At 44.4% G+C, this 21500-nt stretch overlaps 1 protein-coding gene across 1 annotated transcript; it reads left to right on the forward strand.

The window, feature by feature from the left end:
* Positions 1-5766: 5766 nt before the first annotated feature.
* On the forward strand, positions 5767-13603 carry galr1a (galanin receptor 1a). The gene is made up of 3 exons (XM_077575929.1): positions 5767-6679; positions 6774-6839; positions 11114-13603. The coding sequence occupies exons 1-3, from the start codon at positions 6020-6022 to the stop codon at positions 11432-11434; spliced, it is 1047 nt and encodes a 348-aa protein (XP_077432055.1). The 5' UTR covers positions 5767-6019; the 3' UTR covers positions 11435-13603.
* The last annotated feature ends 7897 nt before the right edge of the window (positions 13604-21500 follow it).

The following is a 21500-nucleotide window of genomic DNA, read 5'->3' on the forward strand; positions in this document are numbered from 1 at the left end:
CGCAGACTCACGTCAGTGAGGATCAACCATCACACCACTCCCACAGACCTCTATGCCCTGATAGATTCTGGGGCCGACGAGAGCCTAATTGACTGGGGGCTGGTGAGACATTTAGGAGCCAAGACTGAGCCGTTAATCAAGCCCATTAAGGCTAGAGCCCTGAATGGAAGTGAACTATTTATTATTACGCACATCACAGAACCCATCCAGCTCCAAGTCGGCAAACATAAGGAGCACCTAGTTTTTCAGTCTCCTTCACGGACCCTGGTCCTAGGACACCCTTGGTTGTGTGAACACAATCCCCATGTAGACTGGGTAACTGGCGAAGTTCTGGGATGGGGAAAGAATTGTGTGAGCCATGGGATTGGTTCACCAAACCGAGAAGTAGACATCACCACGGTTGATCACATTTCTGTCAAATCCTTCACAGACGCAGAATACCCGAATTTGAGTACCGTGCCTCCATGCTACCATCACCTCCAGGAGATCTTCAGCAAGACCAAGGCCATGTCGCTCCCACCCCATCGTGCCTATGACTGTGCCATAGAACTGATTCCTGGTTCCACCATTCCCAAGGGACGCCTATATTCTGTTTCAGGACCAGAGAAGGCGGCTCTTAGGGATTACATCGAAACTTCTCTGAAGGTTGGACTGATTCGTCCTTCCTCATCACCAGCGGGAGCAGGTTTCTTTTTTGTGGGGAAGAAAGATGGGTCCTTACGGCCATGTATAGACTATAGCCCCCTTAATGACATTACGATAAAGAACCGCTACCCTCTTCCTCTCATGTCCTCCGTCTTTGAAAATCTCCAACAAGCCACGATCTTTACTAAATTGGACTTGCGCAACGCCTACCACCTCATTAGGATCCGAGAGGGGGATGAGTGGAAGACAGGGTTCAATACACCTAGTGGCCATTATGAATACCTGGTCATGCCCTTCGGACTCACTAACGCTCCTGCAGTGTTCCAGGCCATGATCAATGACGTGTTGAGAGACTTTCTGGACCAGTTTGTATATGTTTATTTAGACGACATACTCATATACTCGACGGATCTAGCCACTCATCAGATCCATGTTTCCAAGGTTCTTCAAAGACTGTTGGAGCACAAACTGTATGTTAAGGCCGAGAAATGCGTCTTTCATGCTGGAACCGTCTCTTTTTTGGGTTTCGTCATAGCTCCGGGGAGGGTTCAGATGGACCCGGCTAAAACTAGGGCTGTGACGGAGTGGCCCACTCCTGTTAGCCGCAAGAAGGTTCAGCAGTTCCTCGGGTTCGCAAACTTCTACAGACGCTTCATCAGAGGGTTCAGTGCAATAGCTGCCCCTCTGCATGCCCTCACCTCCACTCTGGTGAGGTTCAGTTGGTCACCGGCGGCTGAAGCCGCTTTTGAAGAACTCAAGAAACGATTTGTCACAGCTCCGATCCTCATAGTACCAGATCCACAGCGGCAATTCATGGTGGAAGTGGATGCATCCAATGAGGGGATCGGAGCTGTCCTGTCTCAACGCGCAGAGAAGGATGGAAAGATGCACCCCTGCGCATTCTTTTCACGACGATTATCCAAGGCCGAGCGGAACTATGACGTTGGGGACAAAGAGCTTATGGCCGTCAAGCTTGCTCTGGAAGAGTGGAGGCACTGGCTTGAGGGGGCAAAGCATCCATTCGTGGTCTGGACCGATCACAAGAACCTGGAATATATACGCAAAGCCAAGAGACTCAACTCGCGCCAGGCCAGATGGGCACTGTTCTTCAATCGGTTTTCCTTCTCTCTCACTTACAGGCCAGGGTCCCAAAACGTCAAACCCGACGCCCTGTCCCGTCTCTACGATCCTGAGCCTGTAACTAAGGAACCAGAGACCATCCTTTCGCCGGACTGTGTGATTGGAGCCGTGACATGGCCAATCGAGAGAGAAGTGAAACAAGCCAACGGGGAGGCAACCCCACCAAAAGAGTGCCCGGCGAATAGGCTATTTGTCCCAGAGCAGCTGCGCCCACAGGTGATCCATTGGGGTCACACCTCGCTTCTATCCTGTCATCCGGGAGTTCGACGGACAATTTACGCCATCTCCCGGCGTTTCTGGTGGCCTTCCATGGAGCCGGAGGTCCGGGAGTACATCGAGGCCTGCTCGGTATGTGCTCGAAACAAGACATCCACCAGATCGCGCATGGGTCTGCTACAGCCTCTTCCCATTCCTTCTCGACCATGGGCTGAAATTTCCCTGGATTTTGTCACGGGACTTCCTCTCTCCAAAGGAAAGACCACCGTTCTCACAGTAGTTGACCGATTTTCTAAGATGGTCCGATTCTTAGCCTTGTCAAAGCTTCCCTCAGCCAAGGAAACGGCTGAGGTCATGATTAAACACGTTTTTCGAGTTTACGGGTTCCCTAGAGACATTGTGTCGGATCGGGGGCCCCAGTTTGTGTCACGCTTTTGGAAGGAATTTTGCCGCCTAATAGGCGCCAAAGCCAGCCTAACCTCAGGGTACCACCCTGAGGCTAACGGTCAGTCGGAACGTCTCAACCAGCAGCTGGAAACCGGTTTACGGTGCCTTGTATCTCAGAACCCGGCATCGTGGAGCAAACACCTGGTTTGGGTTGAGTTTGCCCATAACTCCCTGCCCACCTCTGCTACTGGACTCACCCCCTTCAAGTGCGTTTTTGGATACGACCCTCCTTTTTTTCCTAACCTAGAGTCTGAGGCCTCTGTTCCCTCAGCCCATGCCTTGGTCCGTCGTTGCCATCGCGTCTGGGCAGCCGCTCGGCAGGTTCTGGAGCGCCAGAGGGACAGAGGCAAGCGAGCAGCGGATCGGAAAAGGAGACCTGCTCCAGTATACCAGCCAGGGAACAAAGTGTGGTTGTCAGCCAAACATCTGCACTTAAAGGTGCCATGCCAAAAGTTGGCGCTTCGGTTTGTGGGCCCATACCCCATCTCCAAGGTGATCAACCCGGCCGCGGTCCGTCTTCGCCTGCCTCGGTCCTTGCGTGTTCAACCAACGTTCCACGTAAGCCAAGTCAAGCCAGTCAAGGAGAGTTCTCTGGTTCCGGCTCCTACGCCCCCGCCGCCTCCTGTGATTGTGTATGGGGGGCCCGTCTACAAAGTCAAGCGATTGCTGGCCGTCCGCAAGCGGGGCCGGGGCAGGCAGTTCTTGGTGGACTGGGAGGGGTATGGGCCCGAGGAAAGACAGTGGATACCTTCCCGCTTCATCATGGATGACTCTCTAATTGAAGACTTTTTTAGGGATCATCCTGACCAGCCTGGGCCGTCAGGAGTCGGCCCTAGGGGGAGGGGTACTGTCACACCGCGGTGAGGGTGTCTTGTCATTTCCTGTTTTATTGTGAAAAGTCTGACTCCTCTCGTTTCAGGTCACTTGCCCTTCTTCGTGTGGTGTCTGTGTCAACCCTGATCCCTGATTGTTTCCACCTGTTCCCCATTACCCTCATGTGTTAAATAGTCTGCGTCTTCCCTGTCTTGTGCCGAAGTGTTTTCGTTTGAGCCACTGAAGCCTGCCATAGACCACAGCCTTGATATCCAATTGCCTTGTTGCCTTTATTTGCCTTGTCTCGTGAGAGTACCTTTGTTTGTAATTTTGTATAGCTTAGTTTTGTTTAGTCATAGAGTGATTTTTGTTTGTGAATGTAGTTGTGAACTTCCTCCCTTTTGGAGCGCTTTCAGTTAATGTTTGTATAGTCTTTATTTTTCCTCTCTCATTGAAGAGCCTTTTGTTTTGTTAATTAAAAGCTGCTTTACCCTCCACCTCTTCCTCTGAGTCCAAAACAGCCTCGTTGTGTCAAAGATCTTTCATCAGAAAAAAAAGTTTGTTTCTACCTTCTTCCGTTTTTCAGTAATCAACAATAGAAAATGGTTAGTTTCACCCAAATGCTCTGTTTTGAAACAAAAAACAGAGAAATCAAGCTTTTTGTGAAACGATATTATTTCATGCACTCTAGTGAATTTGAGACCTTTTTTTCCCATGAATGATGCCACAAACACCTAAACAGTGCTTTACTTCTGTAAATTACTACCACCAACAATGAAAAAGTGTTTTTTGATAGCAAAATACGTTTATTTACATTCAACAGTGTAACAATTTGACAAAACAATTTGGCAAACTATTTTCAAATGTGTGCAACCATGGTACTATTTACAATTGTGTGGATGTTTCAAATACAGTTTTTCTTTTTGTAACACTCCCCTGCATGCAAGTGGACGCAGCAGGATTTGCACAACAGATTAGTTTTACTGCGATGGCCCCTTAGCGTGCAGACGCTACACTTTCTTTGCTGGCTTTTTTTCCCGGTATATAGCAAGTATATACTGCAGTGTGTGTTTGGCCATGTTGCCATCAAGTCTACTCAGGATCATGATACGGTGATGTTATGGTGGTGTTACGTCTGGCTTCCTCATTGTCCTTCAGTTCCTATACCGGGTGGTTGATCCATCTTATCTGCTCCATTCATGGTGGCATCGTAGTCTATAACCAGTGTCTTCTCCGTGATCAGACTGTACCCACTCCTCCGATGAATATGCATTGGACTCGGGGCACTCTTCGTCGTCCGATTGAACGTCCGCCTGAGCGTGCTTGGTTGTGCTCCGCGTTTTCCGGCGTTAGAATCGCTAGCCGGTGAGGCTTTTTGACGTGATCATAGCCGCCGCGTCAACGCTTCCAACTTCGGCGTCAACCTCGGAGTCACCATCATCATCATCGTCGTCATCAATGTGCTCTTTAGCATTGGTCGATGCTTTTCGTCTTTGAAAAAAATGCTCAAGCGTGAGCTGCTTGCAGCCGGTCGCCATTATGGCTTCCTCAGCCATTGTCCCCTCAACACTCTAGTTCCGCCTCACGTCTTCTACTGACGCCTACCCAATCTTGTCCAAAGAGAGTCATCGCTACCATCTAGGGGCCAAAAATAGGCATTATACTAACTAGATCTGCTTGATACTTTCACCACAGCTGGCCAAGGCTTTCCTACACCCGTTTCCCCCAAAAAAAAAAAACTTGGTGAACGTCTTTTAACGTCTTTGGCGCTCCTCCGTAGGTTTTTACTAAACTTCATTTAACGTTTTTTGGCAGTAAAAGAGTTAAATAGTTTTTGTTTGTTTGTTTTGTTTGTTTGTTTGTTAGCACATATCTGTCTCACCTCTCTGTTTCCATGTAATTGGGTCCTCAACGTTGCCAAACATCTTACATCCTATTTTGGTATTTTGGTTGACTTATTTCACTAAATGACAGGGACAATGATAAAATCGGCCTTGCATGTTTACATGGGGTTCAAGGCACGGGCCACGACACACTAAACTATGAGCACATCATATCTGGTATCTGCTTTCCTGTCGACTAGTCCATCTGACCATTTTTATCATTTTAAAGGCAAACATGTGGAGACAATTTTATGATGGATAAGATAACTAGACTGCATGTTGGGGTCAAAACTGATACAGGTGTTTATTTGAGAATACTTGTGTCATCTCACGATGAATGCATGATCCCAAAGGACTCCCTTATTTGAAGAGAATCAAACCCAGAGGGCTCATCTTTCTGAACAGACGGAATTAAATAAGACAATAAAATTTTTATTTGACATTTTTGAACACGTAATGAAGTCCGATCGAATTGTATTTTAAAAAGAAAGTGAAAAAAAACAGCAATGCATTTGGGGTGCTAATTTGATGACGTTGTTGCTCAGACCAGCCCCTGAAATAATCCGAGGGTGGGAAAAGTGCAGGCGCTGAAAAGAAAAACCTCAGAAAGGTTGCGCGCGTTTGGTGCGCAAGCATCAGGTGTGGTGTGCACTTGGAGACTCACATTTAGACGTGTGATTAATTTCCAAATGTTTAAATGTAATGCATATTGTGGTGCAACTAAAGGAGTACACCGTAGGATTCCTAAAAACTAATCAATCGTCACGACTTCTGAGTATGTTCGTACGGGAGCTCCCGTGACAAACGGAGGAGCAGAGGCGAAGAAAGAGCTCACAACGATTCGTCTGGCAACCTTGCAAGTTCTGAAGTAAATCATGAATCTTACAGAGTCGCTGTGGCTCATGGAAGAGCCGTGGAGCCTGAACCGAACAGAGGAAGATAAACTTTTATTCGGGATCGGCACGGACAATCTCATCACGCTGGTGGTTTTTTGCCTCATTTTCGTGCTCGGCGTGCTGGGTAACACTCTGGTCATCACCGTCCTGGCTCGGAGCAAGCCGGGAAAACCGCGCAGCACCACGAACATCTTTATCCTCAACCTGAGCATCGCCGACCTGTCCTACCTGCTCTTTTGCGTTCCCTTCCAGTCAACCATCTACATGATGCCCACTTGGATCCTGGGCGCATTCATATGTAAATTCATCCACTATTTCTTCACGGTGTCCATGCTGGTCAGCATCTTCACTCTCTCAGCCATGTCAGTGGACAGATACGTGGCTATCGTACACTCCAGAAAGTCCTCCGCCATCAGGGTGACCAAACATGCCTTCATCGGCGTGGTGGTCATTTGGATTCTCTCTCTGGCCATGGCAGCGCCAATTATGTATTACCAGAACATCTTTCACGGGGGAGAAAACCTAACCTTTTGCTGGGAAGTGTGGCCAGACCAAAACCAGAAAAAAGTCTATGTGGTTTGTACGTTTGTTTTTGGCTACGTTTTGCCACTTCTGCTCATCTCATTTTGCTATTCAAAGGTAAGCACATTGATGATTGATTGGCTATTTGCTCTTTATGGGCATTACTGAACAATTTATCTTACTTCTTTTACCTTTATGTCGTTGTTTGCAGGTTTTAAAACATTTGCACAAAAAGCTGAGAAATATGTCCAAAAAGTCTGAAGCATCAAAGAAAAAGGTATGTTTAAGAGGCATTTACAATTCCCTCATACAAGATGGGCTGATCAATAATTTACTGTCAAGCATACAGTATATTTTATTTAGAATAATAAGATTATATACTCATAAGGTGTACTGTATACCGCAATTAAATGCACATTTAAAGGGAATGTCAACCCAAGAATTTTCTTTACAATAATATGTTCTATTCACCTCCACTAGTCTAAAAACAGCTTTCTGGTTAATATTGCGATTGTAGGATATCATTTAAGCAGCAAAATCCAACCATTTTCATCCATCTCACCTACTCTTTGGTCATGTGATTTTTGTGAACTGACTTCATGCAGCCGACAAATTCAGCCTACGGAGGACCCAGCCTTGTGAATTTGGACACAAGCATAGTGTGTATGTGTGTTGTCTGCTTGTGTCCTTTGGTCAGTTTAGCAGCGCAACCTGATAACTACTTTGCGATAAAAACAGAGGTATGAGCAACAACTACATTTGAAAGCAAACACATTCAACCACATGCAACACTTTTATTCTATCCATAATGGTGACATTTTCCGATAATCACTTCTATAACACAATGGAAATCACAATGCCCCATCATTGGTGAGCTATTTTTAGAAAAGTCCCTGGCTAGTAATGTGGTCCTTTGAGGCAACCTGGTGACCCCTGGCTTACATATTCAGAGTCTGGGCATCAACAAACCACAAGTGTGCCCGTCGTAGTAGTAACTCCAAGACTCCTCAAGTCATCACATTGTCAACTGTGAAATATTTTGAAGCTAAAATAGTGTTAGTGATGGTATAAGTAAATAAGTGACAATTTCATAGTCAAAAGCTAAAAAGACTTTTGAATCTCCTTGCGAGCTGTCTATCAAAAACTGAGTGTCTTCTCTCCTTTTTGTGTAGTGTTTAATGTCTAACAGGTAAACCTGACAATGATCAACTGTTTTTTTTTTGTTTTAATGGTATTTGCATGCTCCCAATCTTACACTCAGATAAATCTTAAATATGCATTTGTTGACTTGGTAGTAACAGCAGGATAGAGCAAGGTGACTCCCACTGTTGTTGCAAAAGGCTGCTTGCTTAGCGAATTCATGTAGCATACAAAGACGCTTAGCGGAATATCAAGTGCTCTCAAAAGCCTACTCAAACTCAAAAGAAACATTTCTTCAATCATTCTTGTAATATAACAATATTTCGCTAGTTATGAAAAAAAATTGTGTTTTTTTTTGTAAAAATTTATTAAGGTCACTGGTTAATGAGTATGGCCTTGTTTTACTTGGCAAGCAATAATGTTTTTGAAATGGATTTTTGGCATCAGTTTCCAGTTTCAGAGTTGCACAGATAGAAAATTATCAAATTGAGAGTGTGTCCACATTCTTAAACATTCTGTTAACAGAACAGAAGCAGTGAAAGCTGCAGAGACGACAGATAATTTTCTCACCCTATGAGATGCAATTTTGTGTTATACAACAGGATCTCCTCACAATATCTCAGCATTCAAAATGGCAGCAATCAAATGCACCTGTGTTCACCGCTCATATGCCGGCCCATATTACTCTCAACAAAAATATAAACGCAACACTTTTGTTTTTGCTCCCATTTTCTGAGATGAACTCAAAGATGTAAAACTTCTTTCACTTACACAATATCACCCTTTCTCTCAAATATTTTTCACAAACCAGTCTAAAAATGAGCAATTCTCCTTTGCCAAGATAATCTAGCCCACCTCCTTGGTGTGCCCAGGTGTGCCATATCAAGATTTTGATTAGACACCATGATTAGTGCACAGGGGTGCCTTCGACTGACCACAATAAACACTCAAGTCACAGGTTGTGGTGACAGTGGAGCAGATAGTCGTCCATTGATGGAGCTCTCCAATGCAAGCCAGCGAGACTTCCTTGTTCGTCGACCCGCTCATTCGACCAATGAAAGGCAGTTTGTAACGGCAGAGTCCAACCCACGAAACGCATTTCCTGGCAGAGCGTCTGCACCATGAAATAAACAAATGTGAGACAGAGCGTTTTATTTATTGCCTGACAATTAATTATATTTATATATATTTATTTTTATATATATATTTTTTTTAATCCCACTTTTTATTTATTTTATTTTTATTTATTTTAATTTTTACTTATATATATATTTCCATTTATATTATTATTTTGTTATTATTATTTTTTATTATATTTTTTATATCTGTTTTTATTTTCACTTTTAGTCATTTATTTATTTTTAATTTTGGCAGTTTTGGTCCTCCATACACCACCACCATAGGTCACTGGATCCACAACGATGACATCAGGAAACCACTCATCCAAATGACACCATAAATGGTGTCTGCCATCTAGGAATTCATCCGTGAATAGAACACCTCTCAAAGGTGCCAAACGCCATCAAATGTGAGCATTTTCCCTCTCAAGTTGCTTACGACAAATTGTAGTCAGACAATGACAGGTGAGAAGAGATGAGACGTGTCTGTGGTTATCTGTTAGGGATGGTCAAGCCTTGAAAATTTTATGGAGGCTACCTACACAAAGCACTGCATGTAACTTCTCAAATGTGTGGGAACCATAACTGATGTGTTTGTGTGACGAGGCTAGAGAAGAACCTTCGGACAATATTGACTCAATGTCTCAACACAATCTGGAAATCTGTTTTTGGACACACCTCTTAACTATGTACTCAATCTAGGATAGGGTTATAAATGTTAGTGAATTCTACTGTATGCTTGTAACTAGGTTAAGGCAGTTCTGCCCCCAGTGCACAAACGTTTATGGAGCATTCTTGGATGGAACTTGGAAAATAATTTAAAGCCCTGACCTTAACCCCATGGCAGGAACTTGAACCACATACATGTTCTTATATTTCCTTTCGTATTCATTTTTGTAGATCTAGATGTTATCTGGTGTACCAAAACTTGTTCACTTTGTGTGTGTGTTTTTTTTCCAGACCAAAGACATAGTGTAAACTATTGATTCATTTGAATTCCTTTTTTGATATGATTTGGCAGCAATTCATAGCCTCTCTCCAACAAAACTGAAGGAAAAGTGCCACATTTTCCCCCGGCTCGTTAATCGTGTTCTGTTTGCCACAATGGAGACTAATTAGTTCTGGAATAAGACTAGAGGCTGCTTCAGATGGGAATGCATGTAATTACTATTATTATATGTTTTTTTTTCAATTGCTGACACAATCCATCTGCCTGACTAACAGTCTTGCATTCCTCTCATTACTGTTAAATTGTCATTAGACACTTTGAAATAGTGCAACCACAAAGATCATTGTCTGATGGCCACAGTATGATGTCAGGTTATTCTCTTTGACATTGATGGTTTACTCTGCCCACTTTCACATTTTAAACTAGTTTAACCAATTTTGAACTTTAGCCAAACCTTTTCAAATAAAACGTAATTGGGAGCCGACTGCAAGGCAAAACATGTAACCTTTCTCTTCTTCTCTTGTACACCTTTAACATTCCCTTTGAATTTGACCAAGCCTGGGATTTCTGAACTTTGAATAACATAATTTTTGCTGACGGTGTCATCCTAATTACGGAATATGTTTGTCATTTTGTTATATAGTTCTTAGCTCATTCACTCCCAGCCATTTTCACTCAAGCAACCCCCTTCGCTCCCAGCTGGTTTACTGGATTTTGACTGATTTTGCAAGGTCCGCAGAATATTCTGTTCTCTTGCTATAAAAACATGAAACCTACCAAAAGAAAGATTAGAGTCTCTTCTTTCATCAGGAAAAAATATATTTCTATCTGTTTCAGTTTTGAAGCAATCAGCATTAGAATATAGCTAAGTTTAATCATTATTCACAAACTTGTTGAAAACACTGGAAAAAAGAGCTTTTTGCAACATGGCCCTGGCTGAACTGTTATACTCTGCTGCCACCTGCTGGCCATTTTTTTCCTAACAACTACCATTGCTTTAACCGACCTCTTCATATCAGAAGCTGTATCAAAGCCTTCTGTATGCACATGTTTTTTAGGAGTGCAGGACAAAGTATTAAAAAACTTGTTTATACGTTTTTGGGTTTGCATGACTTAGTATTTAAGCGCCTCATTCAGATACAAATTGATTGAAACTGATCTATGATGGAATTGATTCTCCGGTACAGAAGTGTTTAATACACAATTTTGATGACAAGAGAAAACATTAAACAACAATCTCAATTTATCAGGCAAATTTGCCTCACACTCTGTTCGCTTTGAACCGGAGGGCACGATGCACTAACAATACTCTGTGTTCTTTTCTTCTCATGTGGCGGCTCTCAGACAGCTCAGACAGTGCTGGTTGTGGTGGTGGTGTTCTGTCTGTCATGGCTCCCTCATCACGTGATTCACCTCTGGGTCGAGTTCGGGACCTTCCCGCTGAACCAGGCTTCCTTTTTTCTGCGGATTGCCGCTCACTGCCTGGCGTACAGCAACTCATCTGTTAACCCAGTCATCTATGCCTTCCTATCAGAAAACTTCAGGAAGGCTTATAAGCAGGTGTTCAAATGCCAGATCGGCACTGAAGATATGCCGTTTAATGAGATCAAGGAGAGCCGCAGCAAGGCAGATGCACCGCCTTCAACGAACTGCACTAATGTTTGATTTGAGGTGTGTTCACAAGTGAACTCAAACTTTTACAAACTAAAAGTGAATTGAAGGATACAGCGACAGGCCAAAATTGTAGATCCACATAAGCGCTGTAAAGTTTAAATTATTTACACAATCTTGTCAATTTAATACATAATGCTTTCAAATGTAATCTGTTCTTGCTTAACTTGACGTATGCACCCTTAAAAATCAACATAATGTAATGGAATGTTCTTCCTCTATGAAGAACTGATAGGATATTGAAAAGATACATTATTTAAAGATACATTGTGGAGTTTGTCACTTTTTTACTCATGACAGCCACCTCCGGCAGAAAGCGTAACCGCAGCCTCTGTGTCAAGCTCGTGCATGGTGCGCATGCCAGTACGTGCGCTTGAGTAAACACTTCGGGTTTTTTTCAGTTTTCTTGGAGTCTGAGCTGGAGTTTGGGCTTTGCTAGAAGCCGGCTTCTTGTTTTTTAATTTTCCATTCCAATCGTGTCCTACGCTGGCACTAAATGTTGGCGGGGATGAGCATGACATCACCCTCCCCACCACCAAGAAATTGTGGAGCATTCGCCCCGAACACTCCACACTAAATGGAAGATACAAGGCTCAGTCGCAGTTAAAAAGTCAAGGTTCTTTGTACGCATGTATGCATGATGTAGAAAACCCTTTAACATGAACATTTTACCTTTGGTGGTAAGTTTCAAGGTTCACGGTTTTCCCCATATTCTAAAAACATGCAAGTTAGTTTTATTGAAGGGGCAACAAACTTCTTCAAACTGAGAGCTGCCTCTTGGTTACTGATTAATGCAAAAGGCCATCAGTTTGATACACACTTCTGAAGGATACGGATAAATGTCAATATGAAACTTTATTGCAGGCACGACTCTAGAATATTCTATAGGGCGAGGGGGGAGAAAATAATGTATATATTTTACAATGTCAAATAAAATGGAGGGGTTTAACTGTGGCTACACAGATGTCTGATGGGGCTATAGCACCCCCTAGCCCCGCTGTACTGGCATCCCTGCTTTATTTCTAAGAATCTAAGAATTTAAATTAAATTAAATTTCAAATGATCATTTCTGCAACATTCCTAGGAAATCATAATGATCCATGACTGCTGAGCTATTTTCAGAACAGGCCTGTGGGCGGATCATGTGGTCCATGGAGACGTCCAGGTACCCCCAGGCATGATATTGGTGACCCCTGCACTAAATTGCCCATAGGTGTAAATGTGTGTGTGAATGATGTTTGTCTCTATATGTGCTCCACGATTGGCTGGCAACCAGGTCAGGTTGGAGACAAACTGTATAGAAAATACATAGACGGATGGATAAAACTGTCCAAGTACTTGTATTGTCATATGCTAATCACCTGATATTGACAAACACATAGGGGAAATCGTTCTTACCACGGTGACTAGTAGTGTTAGTGCTAGATATGTCGGAATCTTGAGGGACCTATCTGTTAAATACAGAATAAAGTTTTTTTTTTTAAAGAATGCTCTGCCACTATCGTCCACAATACAGTGTACTGTAAGATTTGAGTTTTGGCTCATGTTCTTGGTATACGAGATGTCTTTTTAGAATTGTTTGAATTTCATGATAACAAAATGTTTGTGGATGGGGGGCTGCCACAGAACAATTTGCTGCTGTAGCATGCATATTCCAACAGCATGAGCACTGGAATGCAGTATACTGTATTGCTTAACATTGTGTGCTATTTCCTGCTAAAGTCTTGTGAGATGTTACCGCAGGGTTTGAGGTTTGAGTGTGTAGCTGTTATCCATGGAGACAATAAATGTATTTGATTGTCGAATTTACAAAAAAGAATGTATAGAAAATTGAGGCGTTCCTCACCCCCCCCCCCTTTCTTCTTCTGACTGCATCTAAAAAAGTACAACTGTTCATGTAGAAAATGTTTGACTTTTAAATAGGGTCAACTGTAAATATTAAAGACTGACGAATATGTTCACATAATCTGTATAAAAGTCTCACATTAGTTTGAACTTCTCCACTGAGCTAAGAAGCTATTGGACATGTAAAGCCTCAGATAACTGCTCAGAAGTCTTCTTTGCGGCTCTTTTTCCCAAAGTAGACCCTTCAGACCCGCATTCTTTCTGCTGGGCAAAATTTCATTTTGTTGTTGTTGCTGATTTAGATTATTTTCCCACATAAGAAAAACATTGATTATTTTTATTTTTTTTTAATGGGGGGGGGGGGGGGGGCTGTAACGTGTTGTAAACTTACCGAGTTTATATGCAACATTTTTAACATGAACATCATGCAAATAAACTTGCCATTGTGATTGATTAGTTAAGATCCATTCATAAACCAGAAGTGTTGACATCATCCAAATTATGCATTTTATTGGTTTAGACACGTGAATATGTCATGTCCACTGCAACCATTTATGGGTCTGAAGGTTTTTTTTTTTAATGATGACTGCAAAAATGATTTTACATTATCTTATCTTGAAAGACATGAAATGTTCAAGTACACATTCGATTTTTTTGTGATAGTAAGTGCCCCTATTCTGTAAACACTATCATATGTAAATAGAGAAAGTATGTTGGTCTTTGCTGAGAATATACAAAAGCATACTGCTGATTTTAGGGCACAAAACAAAGGTGCTGTGGTAGACTTTTATGTTTGATGTAGTTTTACTATAGCTGTACATGTCTAAGAGATAATGTATATGTAATTTGCACAATGTTCTTTGCCATTGGCAGCATCAATGAAAAAATACAAAACAAAAAAAGACATTCTTGTCTTTTGCTGCTGTGTGTGCTGCAAGAAAGAGAAACACAATTCTCTTGCAGTGGTCTAAATCTGATGTTGTTATAGTAATATCAACGATTAATTGTGTCTTTATGCAGTGTATGTATTAAACTCTGTGGCATTTCCACAAATACATATTTTGTTATTACAATTTCAATCTGGTTTTCATGTTTAAAATTCCCTTGTGTTTACTTTCAATCGAAATTTTGTTTGCTCATTCCATTTAACTTTATTTCCATAAAAGGAGCCTTGTCTTCATTCCCAGTGAATGCACCAAGTGATGATTTAGACTTCCTTTGCTCCCACAATGAGTTGAAGGAAAATAACAGCGAAGGTTCCCATCAGTGGGATTCCACCAATAGTTTGTTTTGTTGATCACACAACAGTGGAGGGCATTTGCTGACATCATAGTAATATGAGGTCTTGACCTGATCCCGGGAAATATTATGCAAGGCCTATTAGATTGAATTGTGTGAACATTTCAGAAAGGAAAAAATGTGCACCCACGCACACGCACGCACACGCACGCACACAACATATCCTGGTGGGCTCTGTGACAATGGTGACCCACATAGTGATAGATAGCTGTATTAAAGAAGTACAATACAGACACATACATACACATACTATTGAGAGTCAGGTCAAATGGCCACTCCACCTACAGAAATTTAAAAAGGAAAGACTACTTCAAATTCCTCTAAACGTATTCATAAATTACTTATCTTGGATTGAGAGATTTTGACAGCTAAAAAAATAACCCAAAATGAGTAAATCTTTTAATAATCATACTTGGGTAAATAAAGCAATCCAGCATTTTTTGATCAAGTCTGTGGATTATCTATGTCTTTTTTAACAAAACCATTTCATCTGCATACGTTATGATTATATTATTGTTATGCACTTATTTACAATATATATACTGTATAACCTCTGTCTACAACCCCAAGAGATAAGTAGTTATTTTTCTTTCTTTCTTTTCTTTTTTTATGATGCATTGAAAAATGGAATATGAAAAATAAAATATATTAAAATCACATATTTTGCACATATTTTATTTATAGCTAAATAACTTATTTTTTTGGTTATACATCTAAATAGGAAGTATTTGGTAATACAATTCTTTCAATTCTTCAATAAACATTTGAAACAAAACGGCTCCTTGCCGCAAGAAGTCGTATTGGAGGAGGAGGGGAGGAGAGGCAAGAAGAGAAAGACAGAGGGGTAAAAACCCAGATTGGGACACGAAATCCGGCCATTCTGCTTACAGGGTGAGCACACTAACTACTACACCACTCATTCAGTTAGGTTCAACAGCGCAGAAATTTTACTTGTAGTTTACACAAGTGTCAGCCACAAACTGAGAACGTAAGACGGCCCATTATCATTGCAAATGTGAAGGATAATTGTCCGTCCGTCCGTCTTCTTCCGCTTATCCGGGGTCGGGTCGCGGGGGCAGCAGCTTTAGCAGGGAAGCCCAGACTTCCCTCTCCCCAGCCACTTCAGCCAGCTCCTCAGACGGGACCCCAAGGCGTTCCCAGGACAGCCGAGAGACATAGTCTCTCCAGCGTGTCCTGGGTCGTCCCCGGGGCCTCCCGCCGGCAGGATATGCCCGGAACACCTCCCCACGGAGGCGTCCAGGAGGCATCCGAACCAGATGCCCGAGCCACCTCAACTGGTTCCTCTCAACGTGGAGGAGTAGCGGCTCGACGCTGAGTCCCTCCCGGATGACCGAGCTTCTCACCCTATCTCTAAGGGAGAGCCCGGCTACCGTGCGGAGGAAACTCATTTCGGCTGCTTGTATCCGGGATCTTGTTCTTTCGGTCACGACCCACAGCTCGTGACCATAGGTGAGGGCAGGAACGTAGATCGACCGGTAAATCGAGAGCTTTGCCTTTCGGCTCAGCTCCTTCTTCACTACAACGGACCGATACAGCGTCTGCATCACTGCAGACACTGCACCGATCCGCCTGTCGACTCCCGCTCCAACCTACCCTCACTCGTGAACAAGACCCCAAGATACTTGAACTCCTCCACTTGGGGCAGGATCTCATCCCTGACCCGGAGAAGGCACTCCACCCTTTTCCGACTGAGGACCATGGTCTCGGATTTGGAGGTGCTGATCCTCATCCCAACCGCTTCACACTCGGCTGTGAACCGCTCCAGTGAGAGCTGGAGATCACGGCTTGAAGAAGCCAACAGCACCACATCATTTGTAAAAAGCAGAGATGCAATGCTGAGGCCACCAAACCGGACCCCCTCAACGCCTCGGCTACGCCTAGAAATTCTGCCCCTAAAAGTTATGAACAGAATCGGTGACAAAGGGCAACCTTGGCGGAGTCCAACCCTCACAGGAAACAAATTCGACTTACTGCCGGCAATGCGGACCAAACTCTGACGTCGGTCGTACAGGGACAGAATAGCCCGTATCAGGGGGCTCGGTACCCCATACTCCCGAAGCACCCCCCACAGGACTCCCCGAGGGACAAGGTCAAATGCCTTCTCCAAGTCCACAAAGAACATGTGGACTGGTTGGGCGAACTCCCACGAACCCTCGAGGACCCTGCTGAGGGTGTAGAGCTGGTCCACTGTTCCACGGCCGGGACGAAAACCCCACTGCTCCTCCTGAATCCGAGGAAGGATGCCCCTTCTGCCCCTCCGTGAGTGATCACCTTATCGTGGTGGAGGGGTTTGCGTGTCCCAATGAGCCTGGGAGCTATGTTGTCCGGGGCTTCATCCCCCTGGTAGGGCCACCCATGGCAAACAGGTCCTAGGTGAGAGACCAGACAAAGCATGGCTCAAACGACCCCAATGATGAACACAAACTTTGGATCCTCGTTTCCCTTGCCCGGACGCAGATCACTGGGGCCCCCCTCTGGAGCTAGGCCTGGAGGTGGGACTCGAAGGCGAGCGTCTGTTGGCCAGGCCTATTGCCGATGGGGCCCGGCCGGGCACAGCCCGAAAAGGCAACGTGGGCCCCCTTTCCCATGGGCTCACCACCGGTGGAAGGGGCCAAAGGGGTTGGGTGCGAAATGAGTTGGGTGGCAGCCAAAGGCGGGGGCCTTGGCGGTCCGACCCCCGGCTACTGAAGCTAGCTCTGGGGACATGGAATGTCACCTCTCTGACAGGGAAGGAGCTCGAGCTGGTGTGCGAGGCTGAGAAGTTCCGACTCGCCTCCACACACGGCTTGGGTTCTGGTACCAATCCTCTCGAGAGGGGCTGGACCCTCTTCCACTCTGAAGTTGCCCACGGTGAGAGGCGCAGGGCAGGTGTGGGCATACTCATTGCCCCCCAGCTAGCCGCCTGTACGTTGGGGTTTACCCCGGTGAATGAGAGGGTAGCCTCCCTCCGCCTTCGGGTGGGGGGACGGGTCATGACTGTTGTTTGTGCTTATGCACCGAACAGCAGCTCAGAGTACCCACCCTTCCTGGAGTCCTTGGAGGGTGTGCTGGAGAGCGCACCCCCTGGGGACTCCCTCGTTCTGCTGGGGGACTTCAACGCTCACGTGGGTAATGACAGTGAGACCTGGAGGGGCGTGATTGGGAGGAATGGCCCCCCCGATCGAAACCCGAGCGGTGTTTTGTTATTGGACTTCTGTGCTCGCCACGGACTGACCATAACGAACACCATGTTCAAGCACAAGAGTGTCCATATGTGCACTTGGCACCAGGACACCCTAGGCCGCAGTTCGATGATCGACTTTGTAGTCGTGTCATCGGATTTGCGGCCGTATGTGCTGGACACTCAGGTTAAGAGAGGGGCGGAGCTGTCAACTGATCACCACCTGGTGGTGTGTTGGCTCCGATGGCGGGGTCAGATGCCGGTCCGACCAGGCAGGCCCACAAACGTATTGTGAGGGTCTGCTGGGAACGTCTGGCAGAATCCCCTGTCAGAAAGAGTTTCAATGCCCATCTCCGGCAGAGCTTCTCCATCGTCCTGGGGGAGGCGGGGGACATTGAGTCTGAGTGGACCATGTTCCGCGCTTCCATTGTTGAGGCGGCCGATCGGAGCTGTGGCCGATGGTGCCTGTCGTGGCGGCAATCCTCGAACCCGCTGGTGGACACCAGCGGTGAGGGTTGCCGTCAAGCTGAAGAAGGAGTCCTATTGGGCCTTTTTGGCCTGTGGGACTCCGGAGGCTGCTGACAGGTACCGGCTGGCCAAGCGGAATGCAGCTTTCGGCGGTCGCTGAGGCAAAAACTCGGACATGGGAGGAGTTCGGTGAGGCCATGGAAAACGAAGGATAATTGATTGCTTTAAATTCATTTGGACAGAACGTTTACTGATAAAGGCTACTTTTATAACAATTCTGCGAACGTGGAGGTCCCAAATAAAGTGGGCGTGTGTTTAGTCCACAGAGGCTGTGCGGGGGTGGGTCCGCACCTGATGACGTCATGGAGTGAGTACCCGCTCGTTTTCTCGGGTTGGGAGGGGCTAGTGCTTGGAAAGCAGAATGACCTAGAATTTATCATGAAGGGGTGACTGGAGGAAAACGCCACTTCGGTGATGTTTTTGGTGAGGAATTAGCATTTTAGCTTGGCTAAAAGCTCCAAAAAGTCGATTTTTCACAAACATTAGCAGGCAATAAATTGAAAGATGTCTTTCCACAATTCAACAACTGTGCATTTTTGGCTCAACATCATAAGCAGGGGCCACAGCTGGTCCAGATCATTTTCACAATCAGACAATGGGCTACATAATTTATGGTAACTTTTTAGCGACGGCATCCACAGCTTCACATCACTACATGTAATCCCTTACATAAAGGCATAAATTGTAACACCCAACCAGGACAACCTGGCTCAGTTATTTTAGAAAGGGAATGAGAGGCTATGTGAACTATATTTACATTGATGGTACCTAACAGTACACTGGCCTATCATGATCAGCACATTGTCTCTGTCATCACTTTGTACCTCTTTAGGGGCCGCATAACTCTGAACTAAAAATGTGTGAGAGAAGTTGTCTGTTCTTTTGCGTTTTTATCTTTAACCCTAAATCGATGAATTCATTCTTCTCTAGGAACTGGCATGCAAGGAGCTAAAGCTTATATTTTGTTCCTACAACATACTGCTTGAGATAAACATTGACAAATGTCTTGAAAATTTGTGTTCTGTCACTCATTTTATTGACTCAATCACCCGCAGTGCTTTGTGGGTAGAAGAGCCAGTTTCTTTTGGTTTGCTTAAAGGTCAATGTGATTTATGTAATACATGGTGGGCACTGCAAACCTTTGAAAAACCACAGCTGCAAGTCTATTCCCAGAAGCCTATTATGGACAAACAGTGTGGACCTTCAGCTGTACAGGTCAGTAAACAGTGTCTTGCTCGAAAACACATAACACACAATGTAATGAACAAATAGTGAATGCCTCAATCTCAGAGCTAATAGGTGAACGTAATTGCCTTTCATCACATTCTAAAAAATAATTGTTCTTCTGACAATTAATACTGCATTTGTTGACTGAAACCAGCCTGAGAAAATGTGCTACAGGGTGCTGGAATGATACAATAAATAAATACATACGTGATAAAATCGATTAACTTATCTAAAACTTAAAATAAAATAAATAATACGATGTTGTTCAGAAATTGTGAAGCGTCAGTCTGAATAGGGGAACTTAAAACAACAAATGAACGAATGATACACGGATTGAACTTTCTTGTGTTCACATCTGACTTCATTGTTTCACAAGGTACATATTTGCTTTTAAACGGTTTTAATTCTTATCTCACAGATCAATATTTCTTTGTATGTATGGATATATGTTCCTTTGGAACCCATGGAATTAAATGTGGGGTTCCCCAAGGTTCAATTTTAGGCCCATTTCTTTTTAATCTTTACATGCTTCCCCTTGGGGAAGTCATCAGAGACATGGCGTCAACTTCCACAGTTCCACTGACGATACACAGCTGTACATCGCCCTGTCTCCTGATGACATGGGGCCTATTGATACCCTTTTAAATTGTATTTTAGATATTAAGTCATGGATGGCAGAAAGTTTACTGCAGCTCTACCAGGACAAAACAGAGGTTTTAGTCATCGGTCCTGAAGGTCAGAGAGAGAAACTTTTACCAAGATTTTAAACCCTCACAATGTGTCAAGAACGTGGGCGTCATTTTTGTCTCTGAGCTTAGTTTTATTCCTAATATTATTCTATCTTTTTATTGTACTATGGATGTTTTAATTGTTCAGCACCTTGAGTTGCGTTTTAATGTATGAAATGTCCTGTATAAATAAAGTTTGATTGATTGATTGATTTGACATATTTCATATTTAAAAAATCTCATGGCACACCAACGATCAAAAATGTCACAAAAAGTGAAAACAATTTAATAACTATGTAATGTAAGTTACCTTCTACCATCTACAGTAGTGGAAGAGCATTTCACTGTTCTGCCCGTCACAATATATCACTTGCATAAGTTGCACTGGGGAACAATTTGGGAAAAACACATTCCATTGTGTTAGATTTGTATGCTGATTACAACTAAAATAGGCATGATTAAACTCATTTAAGGCTACATGGCAACTTGTTTGTGCAGTCATAATTGAGAAGTTAACTATTCCATGTTAGTGTTTTATTTACATACTGTACATATACATTTATCTCGGGTAATAAAAATAGGGTGAGCAGCTTCTTTTACTGCCACTTCTGCCAACACCATCTCTGAACCAAGGCAACACCCACCCACCCCCCTCCCCTCCGTTTTTTTATTATAATTTCTTTTTTTTAAAGAAAACGGGGATCCTGGAGCTAGGCGAGCGTCTGATGGCCGGGCCTATACCCATGGGGACCGGCAGGGCACAGCCCGAAAAGGCAACGTGGGTCCCCCTTCCCATGGGCTCACCACCGGTGGAAGGGGCCAAAGGGGTCGGGTGTGCAGTGAGTTGGGTGGCAGCCAAAGGCGGGGGCCTTGGCGGTCTGACCCCCGGCTACTGAAGCTAGCTCTGGGGACATGGAATGTCACCTCTCTGACAGGGAAGGAGCTCGAGCTGGTGTGCGAGGCTGAGAAGTTCCGACTAGATATAGTCGGACTCACCTCCACACACGGCTTGGGTTCTGGTACCAATCCTCTCGAGAGGGGCTGGACCCTCTTCCACTCTGGAGTTGCCCACGGTGAGAGGCGCAGAGCAGGTGTGGGCATACTCATTGCCCCCCAGCTAGCCGCCTGTACGTTGGGGTTTACCCCGGTGAATGAGAGGGTAGCCTCCCTCCGCCTTCGGGTGGGGGGACGGGTCATGACTGTTGTTTGTGCTTATGCACCGAACAGCAGCTCAGAGTACCCACCCTTTCTG

Source organism: Vanacampus margaritifer, chromosome 9 (assembly GCF_051991255.1).
Source record: "Vanacampus margaritifer isolate UIUO_Vmar chromosome 9, RoL_Vmar_1.0, whole genome shotgun sequence".
NCBI lineage: Eukaryota > Metazoa > Chordata > Actinopteri > Syngnathiformes > Syngnathidae > Vanacampus > Vanacampus margaritifer.